The sequence below is a fragment of the Lutjanus erythropterus genome, chromosome 3 (genome assembly GCF_056507025.1).
Source record: "Lutjanus erythropterus isolate fLutEry1 chromosome 3, fLutEry1.hap2, whole genome shotgun sequence".
Lineage (NCBI taxonomy): Eukaryota > Metazoa > Chordata > Actinopteri > Lutjaniformes > Lutjanidae > Lutjanus > Lutjanus erythropterus.
The window spans coordinates 46327302-46337936 of record NC_139319.1 but is presented as its reverse complement, the minus strand read 5'-3'; the positions used below and the strand labels follow the sequence as shown (position 1 = coordinate 46337936).

The 10635-nt window shown below is 37.8% G+C and overlaps 1 protein-coding gene across 1 annotated transcript; it reads left to right on the top strand.

The window, feature by feature from the left end:
- The first annotated feature begins 2442 nt into the window (after positions 1 to 2442).
- On the top strand, positions 2443 to 7938 carry ftr84 (finTRIM family, member 84). Its single transcript, XM_084714384.1, has 7 exons — positions 2443 to 3186; positions 4315 to 4410; positions 4593 to 4826; positions 5864 to 6020; positions 6120 to 6176; positions 6718 to 6771; positions 6975 to 7938. The coding sequence occupies exons 1-7, from the start codon at positions 2614 to 2616 to the stop codon at positions 7514 to 7516; spliced, it is 1713 nt and encodes a 570-aa protein (XP_084570510.1). The 5' UTR covers positions 2443 to 2613; the 3' UTR covers positions 7517 to 7938.
- The last annotated feature ends 2697 nt before the right edge of the window (positions 7939 to 10635 follow it).

Below are 10635 nucleotides of genomic sequence, written 5' to 3'. Positions count from 1 at the left end.
ATTTTATGTTATTGTAACTATATTATTGTAATGTAGCTACTTTCAATAGATTAGATTTATTATTTTAGTGTAGCGTGAAAAGGTTTTTTTTCTTTTTCATGCACACATGAAAATCATAGTTACTCATGTATGCCCATCATTTCATATTGACTCATGCATACACATCGCTCTGCACTTTGATAATCTGTTTATGACCTTGTGTCCCTCTTAGGCACCAATGTCCTTATATGCAGGTGTAAGGTCAGGTCTAAGGTCCCCATAAACCTTGACTCCACTTAAATAGTATTCTTGTATGATCTTGTCAGTGTTAGGCAGATCTAATTCTAACCTGATTCAACCTTTGCTTCTTTCCCTGGCACCTCTACAGCAGCATTTGTAGTATTGCCTATGCCAGCAGCTGGCTTCCACCCAGTTAGGAAAAACCTCAGAGTCTACATTCATCTGTATGAAACCAGTGAATTATTATTTCCAAAGACATTTTAATTTCAAAGTAGTGAACACTGAAGTCCCATCCAGACATTTCTTGTCCTCATACATTAGCTATAGGTATATGTTATATACATAAAATTTAAGAGTTTGAAGTGGATGAAAATTAGGTATTTTTCATTACATTAAGTAGTCTTGAAAATATAGACTTGGCTTATGGAATTAATGATAAACCTTAAAAGTGTGTGTGTCACAGTTTTACTCTGAGTGATAAAACATACAAATCATTTCCTTTCATGTGCAAATTTCAAATTATGCCATTATATTAAGCTGAACTTGAAGAATTATAAATGACTGTTTCAGTAGTATTTAGCATTATTGTCTCTGGGACTGCAGTGTTTATACCCAACATTGTTTTTCAGGTTTGCAGTGTGCTCCTGTGGGTACCCACATACTGATGCTGGCACTCTGTGTTTTGTTCATAGGATAAACATGAGTTGTTTTGACATCAGGCACCGTCATGAAACTCACTGCTAATTCAAATGGAAAGCTAAAGGCTGTGAAGGACAGTCCATTTCACACCCTGATTAAGTGTTGGTTTTATGGGAAAATCAATGTAACAGTAGAAAGCGGAGCTCCTCCCTGAACTAATAATTGATTGACTTTTAAGTCTGGAGTGTTATATAGCAAACACTGATGAACCTTTTTTTTCTCTAAATATACAAAATATCACAAGTTACTGTGGTGAGAATCACAAAGTCCCTGCTATAAGTTCAGCAAGTCAAGTCATTGCTCAGGTCAAGTCAAGTCATAAAATATTCTGATGAAACATTAAGTCTCATTTTCAAAATTAACTAAAATTGTTGCAGCCTGCCATAAATCTGACTGATTTGACATTTTGTGCATCATGCTTCCAAAATGAATAACAATGGATAATGGTTTCTAAAATTATAATATATAACCCTATAGCTCGAAATTGTTGTCTAGTGAAAATTGCAGTCAAGTCTAACATAGTTGAAAGTTATCATTAGCTGTTTAGCTAACGTTTAACCAGCCAATAACTTAGCTGAAAAGACATTAAGATGCCTATCTTTTTGGGTTTGGTAGTGATGGATGAAGTTGGATGTTGTTGTGGTTGTTGTTCTCCTCACTAACGTCAATGTCAACATAATCCTCACATATAAATTCAGATTATTTTTTGATTAGCCCCCTCCAGATATCTGCCTCACAGGTTAGCCTCTGCTTATCTGCCAGGGCTGCCAGGTTTGTGCACTAGAATTCACCCAGTCATGTTTCAAAAAGAAAACACACCTAGAGAAGAAATTGCAAATATTTAATTATAAAAAGTCAGCACTGCTGTAGTCATTTTTGCATGCACAATTGCTTCATATTGCTCCTTTAAGTATGACTCGAGTCAAGTTGCACGAGTCTCACAAAAAATTACAAAACCAGTACCCTTAAAGTGATACTAAATGATATCATTAGATATCTTTTTTCAAAGGTTAGTCTTTATGAAGAATGCTTGTGATGAGCAAAACCATTTAAACCATTTAAATAGTCATTTCTTTTTAGAACTGGGTACCAAAAGGATTAAATGCAGGTATAATTTGACTGGAGAAGTTTTCTACTTGGTTCTGAGTTATTTCAATCTATAATTTAAATGTACTGAGTACCCATACTCAGCCCTACCCACACTGATCAGCAATATCAAGGGATTAACTTGTTTTCAGTTAAACACCAACACCAGTGATGGAGCATGTGGATATTTCTTCAAATCAGATGTATTCCTTCATGTTATGGTAGCCTACATAAGTTTTTATTTTGCTGACAACATGACCTTACTGTGTGAGTTTACCTAAAATTCCTGCATGTTAAGCACATTCCATCCTGACTGTAGACTTCAGTACTTTCACTCAGATGCTGTGGGAAAATATCAGCTGTCTGTTTACAGTAGACACAAAGCTGTCCCTATAAATGTCAGCAGAGAACAGCTTTGTCTCTGGTTTGACAAGGAGTTGTAGGATCACAGCAGCCTGTGGTTGGACTCTCTCTGGACATCTTACTCACTGACAGCACCAGACTCGGCTGACTTGCTTATATTCACAGTTTGGGGAATCACCCATGACACAAACTGACTAAAGACTATTCTGATTCAGAGTTTTTCCCATATTTGTCTCATCTATCATCATGGCTGAGTCTAGTTTCCCTCTACCACCAGAGGCTTACTGTCCCCTGTGTGTGGACGGACTGAGAGACCCGGTCACCATCCCCTGTGGTGACACCTACTGCCTGGAGTGCATCAAGATCTACTGGGACCAGTTTGACCACATGGGCGTGTACAGCTGCCCACAGTGCCGTGCAACCTTCACACCACGGCCTGTGCTGAGACGCAATCTGCCCGATGTGAACCACGAGCCACGGCGCCAGCTTCCAGAGCTGACTCCTTTCCCCTACATGCACAGGGAATCCTTCTGCGACTTCTGCGTCGGCCGACGCAACAGGGCCGTCAAGTCTTGCCTCATGTGTCTTGCCTACTACTGCGAAACACACGTCAAGCCACATTACGAGTCATCCACCTTCAAGAGACACAAGCTGGTGGATGAGACAGGCCACCTGGACAGGAAGATCTGTCCCCAGCATGAGAAAGGCCTGGAGCTGTTCTGTCGCTCCGACCAGATGTGCATCTGTGTGCTGTGTACTGTTAGAGAGCACCGCAGCCACAACATCACCTCAGCTGAAGAGGAGCGCATCGAGAAACAAGTGAGTCCGAATACTTTGTGAGTCAATATGTGTGACATTCTAGCTTTGTATGCAGTGAAATTCATTAAAAACCCCTACAAATTTCCATTACAGGATCTCAGTTGTGCAATCTGTATCTCATTTTCATCAGTTTAATGAACATTGGATTTTGGAGAAGGACTCATTCACACCGAGGCCAAATCCCAAATTATCCACAATGACGGATTGTACATACATCTCTGAACAAGTGCCCCCACAAAGCAATTACATTATGATGAAACCATGCTTTTCTATGTTGTTCTAGCAATTTTTGGGTTGATACTATTTGTTACACAGATTTGGTGCAAAATTTAACCAATTTTGACCACTCAGCATTTCATAAAAATTGTCAAAAGTCCCTCCAAAATAGCATAGTTTGGAGATTTCCATTAGAATTGCATTTTTCAGTGATTGGATGGTGAGCACTACTATTATGGTAATTGCTCTGACAGTGCCTTATTTTCAGGATATGTAGAAAAGCCATCCATACTGTGGAGGATCAGGTCTCTAGTATCATAGAGTTCCCTGTAGTTCATTGGCAATGAGGTCAAGTTTAAAAAAAATGGTCTCATTACAATGAAATGATTACTATGGTGACATCATTATACATGAATACAACTGGGCTCAGTGAATCCACAAGAGTCTTAACATTCCTGTCATATTCAATTTCTGATATTCCAGTATTGTTTCATGGACCTCAGTGTGCAGAAATATTCAAATGCCACTTTTAGAATAGGTTTAAATAACACATTCAAAAAACAAAAACAACTGCATGTTTTTTGGTCCAAAACTAGGATGGGATTAGCCATTTTCATTCAAATATCTTGAAGTGAGAAAAAAAGTGATACAAGTGGATTCCTTAGGTTTTATAGTTATATATAGTAAATACCAGTGTGCTTATTCTATCTTTAAAAGCGAGCTGTGCTACAGCCTCTGACAGAGAATAATGTTAGCTGAGGATGAGGGTGTCCTAGCAGAGTTTATCAATGCAGTAGGTAGAGCTGTGAGAGGCTGTTTTGGCGCCCTCTGGGGCTCTTGGTTTCCTCGCACAGCGTGTGATGCATGTTTACATAATGGCGGTGAAGTTCTTATTGTTGTGTTTTCCAACAGAAAGTCTTGGTGATCACCCAGTCTGAAGTCCAGCACATCATTCAGGAGAGGATGAAGGAGCTGCAGGAGCTCAAACATAATGTGGATGTGCTAAAAGTAAGATCAGACATCACCTACTCAAAGATACAGTATTGTTTCTTTGTGCTTTAAGGTGCAATATGACACTATGTATTTGTTTTACAAAAAAAAGCCACTCAGTATAGAACTGTGCGTCATCTTGCGGTAGTATTAAATGTCACATCACATCCGTTTCTAAAACCTCTCAACAAACCTTTCAGAGTGCTGCCCAGCGAGCACAGACAGAAAGTGACAAGACATTCCACGAGATGCTGCAGGCGGTGGAGCGCTGGAAGGCTGAAATCAATCAGATGATAATGGCCAACATGCAGTCAGCGATGTCGCAGGCTGAGGGCTACGTGGACCGTCTGGAGCAGGAGATTCTGGAGCTGCAGCGTCGAGATGCAGAGCTACGGCAGATTCTCGAAACAGAAGACAACATTCACTTTCTGCAGGTACTGAAAGATCATACAGGAAATAACAGAATTCAGGCTTTAATACTAGTCATGTAACATAACACTGATGGAATTCTTTAAGACTTTTTTGGTGGAAAAGCTCCATGCACTCTTTAAAGTTACTACAATGAGTTTTTAACAGGTTATAAAACTTTTTTTTTTTTTTACTATCTGTGTAGTGGCTCTAATGCCCGCCACCCGGTTGGATTCTCGGTGAAATCAGATGAAAGAAGCCTGTGTTAATGCTTTTCTTGACAAAGTTACAGTGAGGAGTGCATTTACTGTACTGTAAAAAAAAGAAAGTTAAAGTTTCAAGTCAGCTTACTGCAAAAGATTGTCAAGTTTTGAACAAACCTTAGACTTTTATGTTGCCAAAAAAAAAGAAAAAAACAAATAATGATCTGTTGTCTTAGTTTATAATCTTTAGTTGATATAATTAATTTTCTTCTTTATATAAACTTGAATCTTTTGAGTTTCAGAAACTCAAAAACAAAACAAACAAAAAAGTGAAAGTAAATGTTAAAAGTTTAGAAGGAATTTAATTTTTCATAACATAAAAAAAAGACAGGTTCGCAGCTCACTGTGACTAATTTTGTTTCTGTTTGTTTCTAAAACAATTCAACTTTATCAAAAGAAGAAAAGTAAATTATCTACTTATCAACTAAAGATTATAGGTCAGCAACACTTTTTAAAGTTAAAACTTAAGAGTTTGAGTTGGGCTCAAAACTCAAAAATCTATTGCAGTGTGTTGCTTCGAATTTTTAAGTCATCTCAACTATTATTTACAATGTTTACAGTGCTGCTAAAAAGAAGCAGATTTTTTTATTTAGATCATTTTAATTTTGATATTATATTTTGTGGGTATGAAGGTGGAAACACTACCGCTCTTGTCCACAGGGGTCTTCAAAATCAACAAAACATGAAAACTCCTCTAGTATCAACTTATATTGTTTATGTTCTTGTTGTGAGGCAAAGCAACTTGTGTTTCTGCCTTGTTGACTGTATCATGGAGCTCCTGTTTCTTTCTTGTTGAATAGAATTTTCCGACTCTGTGTGTTCCTCCTGAGGCCATGGTGCCCAAAGTGCTCATCAACCCTCAGTTCTCCTTTGGAGAGATGAGCAAGACAGCCACAGAGATGAAGGAACATCTGGACGACATCTGTAAGAAGGAATTGAGCAAAATCTCCAAGACAGGTTTGTGTCCTTAGAGAATATTGAAAAAATATCTTTATACTGTGAAAACTTTACAATAGACCATTAACAGTATAATCTAATGCTGTATCACCTTCACAGTCAGTGAAACCCCTGTGTACATACTTTTGCCAAGAAATGGAGACAAACGACTCAAAGGTAAATATCTGTCAACTGAAATATGTAAAGTTTTACCTGTAAGCACACATGAATATAGTTCGATTGATTTGATTTGATTTGATTCATTTCATTTGTGTAGTTATGTATTTCACCCAAGATTAATTTACACTCTTTTCAATGTTAGTTTTTGCCTCTTACATGTAGAGATTTCTCTGGATTCTCTGAATCTTTTTATGATATTATGGATCGCGCAGAATGTTCCAAACAGCTGTTTTTGACCATTCCACAACTTTCTCTGTCTTTTGTTGCCCCTGTCTCAATTTTTTTTTTGGTTTTACAGGCATCAAACTCAAAATGAGTGTAAAATTTATGACAACCAGTAAAGTTTATCAGTTTGAAGTTTAAATATAATGTCTTTGTACTGTATTCAACTGAATACATGTCAGAAATGATTTGCAAATCACTGCATCCTGTTTGTAGACAACATCATAACTTTTTTGGAATTAGGGTTGTACTTACTTACTTTTGTACTAGAATTTATCACAAAATGATGTGTGTCTATGTTTTCATATCCAAACAGTTCCTTCCAGAGTTGATTTTCAGGAGCCAAAGGCCAGGACAGACTTCTTAAGATGTGAGTAAATCATTGAAGGTTCAGATAGTGCCTATCACGGTTTTCAGAAACCATGTAACTACTTTCACCTATTTGTTTTGCCTTGACAGCAGTATGCATTTATACCTATTGATGTATTGTTCTCAGATATTTAGTTATTGTGGGTAAAAAAACAGATAGAGGGATGAATGAATGAAGAAATGTGTATCGTGTGTGCCTTTCAGACTCCTGCAAGATGTCCTTCGATACAAACACAGTCTACAAAGAGCTGGTGCTGTCGGATGGGAACCAGAGGGTCACGCGTAAGAAAACGGTCCAGTTTTACCCAGATCATCCCGAACGCTTTGATGGTTTCTCCCAGGTGCTGTGCAAAGAGCCTCTGACTGGCTTCAGATTTTACTGGGAGGCCGAGTGGAGTGGGGAGTTTTCCATCGGTGTGGCCTACAAGAGCATCAGTCGCAAGGGGAAGAATTCGCACAGCCTGCTCGGCTACAACGACAAGTCCTGGAGTCTCCTCTGCTCAGACTCTGGCTACTCCGCCTGGCACAACAAAGTGGACCGAGACCTTCCCGATGCTCCCAGGGCCACACGGATCGGTGTGTACCTGGATTACGCAGGCAACACCGTGGCCTTTTACTCGGTATCAGAGACTATGGAGCTCATCCACAGGTTCAAAACTCAGTTCAGTGAGCCTTTGTATGCTGGTTTCGGTGTGGGCTCCTCTGTTACCCTCTGCCAGCTGAAGCAGAATCCCACACCTTACTGAGATTTGAAAAGCAGGGACAAGTCCAGTCGGTGATTTGAGTGGGGATGCTGTCCTGCTTATTAGCAAAATTACCAAAATATATCCCCTATATTACCTTTCTATTCCCTTGTAACAGAGAGAGTGCAGAGGCAGAGGTTTTTTTTTAGTTAAATATTTTGGTCTGCCTGAGTCACTGATCCTGTTATGGTAATAACAAAACGCTTATATTCAGCTGTGGCGTTTTTATAAAGGTTAATAAGTTGTGTCTGAAACAATCTGCACATTGATGACAATAACATGCTTATAAGTTTGTTTGTTATATAACAAGTACAAAACAAAAATCTGCACACTGTTTCAAACTTTTTAAGTTTTTATTGTCTTACAAGAGAGCAACTTTAGCAATTATGGTGTGAACCAATTACATAAAACATTTGATAAGACTTCATTATAAAAGGCAAATATCAAATATGTACTGTAATACATTGAGTAATTATAAGACAAACATTCAAAATCAAATCATTAAACTTTCAACAGATTTGAACAAGCGTATCTGTGCAGAATGTATCTGAATATATATCTCATGTATAAAAAAAACAATATAGTTTGTGATCATCACCTCTATTATTAATGCCTTAAAGGGACAGTTCGCCGCAAAATCAAAAATAAAGCAGGAACTACTTCTTTGTTGTAGAAAGTAAGATGCAGAAAGAATACAATTCCAACATGAAACTGCTCACAACTTCAGCAAGTGTTTGATATGATTGATTGAAGTTAGACATGACAGATAGATGGTTCATCCATTTTTGAAAGTGTCTGCCCTTTTCCAAACAGTTTCTAAGGATGACTTCCCAGATGGTTCTGTGCAACAAACCATCTGGCGTGTCAGGTTGGTGTTTATCTGTGATTTACAAAGTGGTCTTGATCTGATTGTCTGAGATTAATTGTTTCTGTCTCCAGTAAATACCCAGGGGGATTTGCAGCGAAAGTCTCATTCCAGTAAATCTCAGTTCTCAGTTTTCTTTCTACCAAACTACACTCACAGAAGGAAACATGCAACTACTCATGAACGACATAATAATCATGATCATAATCATGACAGGCCTGGTTTTGAACATTAATTGTGTCCTCCGTTGAGCTTTAACCTCTCATCCATGAGATCAGGAACCAAAAGTGACTGATTCCTTTCTGATGCAATAGTGAGGAGTAAGTTGAAACGGGTGAAAGATGAGTTTTTTTGAAAGTGCTTGCCCTTTTCTGAACAGTTTCTAAGGTTCTGTGTAATAAATCATCTGGCATGTCAGATTTGATTTGGGGTTATCTGTCCCTTTAAAGATATCTTGAAGATATTGTACAATATATCTAATATATAAATATCTGCTTATAGACAATTGCATTTCCTGTATAGTTTCCTTGTCCTATATAGATACAGGAGAGGTGGGACAAAACCTGTTATGACAAAGATACAAGTATTTATAGAGAAAATTAAAAAAAACAGGTGGTCTGATATTCCTCCCTGAACAGCTGTCACAACTACCGTTGAGAGCTGAAACACAGTTGTGTACACCAGATTAATCAAAATGATCTTAAAAGCCCTTTTCTTTACACTGTTACCCCTGTGTTGGTCCTTCTGCCCCTCTCCTGGTCCAGGGCGTTTCAGAGCTCTGAGAACTGAGCAGCAGCAGAAAGCCATCAGCTGCAAGAAGAACTGATACAAAGCTGATATCATAAAGTAAGTCACTCTTCGTGAATTGAAAAAGAGGCTAACAATCGACACCACAATGACAACCAGCCAAGAAGCACAGCAACAGGCCACCTTGTACCTCAAAGGTTTCCACCTGAGGAACAGCACAGGATGGACGGTTGCCAGGTATTGTTCCAGGCAGATATAACTCTGGACAAGGGGACGCATTATACAGAACATTACACTCGAGATCCTAAAAACATTTCTGAAGAGATGGATAGTCAGGTAGCGCTGCAGGAAATACAAAATGCCTGAGAGAGAGAGAAGGATCTCAACAATAATCTGGTTGAGGGAGATAAAATCCAAGGCGATCTTCTCTCGTCTTGTCTTCATGATGAGCCAGAGGACGTAGCCATTGATGGGGAGACCAAAGAGGAGGTTTGATGCGTACACAACTCCTGCCAGAGTATCCTTCACAATATGCATGGCGTTTTCTTCAAGGAGTGCACTTAGGGCTGTACAGTTGATGGTGCAAAAGTCCATTTTCTTCCTAATAAAAAAAAAAACATTAATCAACACTTGGTTGCTTAATATATTGTTTTGGATGCATGTACATTGATGCACAAAAGTCAAAGTCACACTGTAAATGTTTATGTTTATGTCATCATTTATGTCATATTACATACACATGGCTTATTGGTCAGTTCTAAGGTCTGAAATTTCTTTATAGCAGACCATTGCTATGTATAAAGGACAAATTGCTATGGACAGTTCTGATAAACTCTGGAGGCGCAAAAAAAAAAATTAAATCAATATTTTCTGTGAAATTTTTCTTTTTTTTCTGATAAGTAACCATGTAATATGTGTGATAATGTACAGTGAGCAGTTCATTATTGCGAAATAATGATTGACAGGGTTCGGGTTCTGTATAATTACATGATTACTGATCTTATTCTTTACTTATTTATGTCTCTTAAATTATATTATCAGAATCCCTATGTGTTTATTTGCAAATGTTTATTTATCTTGCACTATGCTTTATTAAATTAAATGTTCATAGTGTCATTATTTATGTAATTGTATTGTAATAAAGGCTTTTACATTTAATAGACTTTGGCTAATAATTAAAGGATGTATCACCCATCCTTGACAACTGGAACAAATTATGTCCTACCAAAATAAACTTTAAAACTTATCGTACCGACACTCTAATTCTAATTGGAAAACATATTCTTTAGGGAGATGTTTATATGTAATATTTGTAAATTATGAAATGTTTTGGTTTGCTTTATTATTATATATTTTTTAAACTGCTTAACTTGCTCTGTGCCAGAAAACACCCTTGTCCCAGACAGGAAGTCACAACTTCAAACCATAAAAAATGTGTTAAAAGACTTGACAGTCTAAAACTAACAATACCTACAAATGTCCTATTACAATCATCTTCGTTTTTGAATCA

Coding starts and splice junctions, on each gene's coding strand:
- ftr84 (XM_084714384.1), top strand. CDS start 2,614: ATGGCTGAGTCTAGTTTCCCTCTACCACCAGAGGCTTACTGTCCCCTG. Junction 4,827..5,863: donor ACAACATTCACTTTCTGCAG/GTACTGAAAGAT, acceptor CTTGTTGAATAG/AATTTTCCGACTCTGTGTGT. Junction 6,772..6,974: donor CAGGACAGACTTCTTAAGAT/GTGAGTAAATCA, acceptor TGTGCCTTTCAG/ACTCCTGCAAGATGTCCTTC.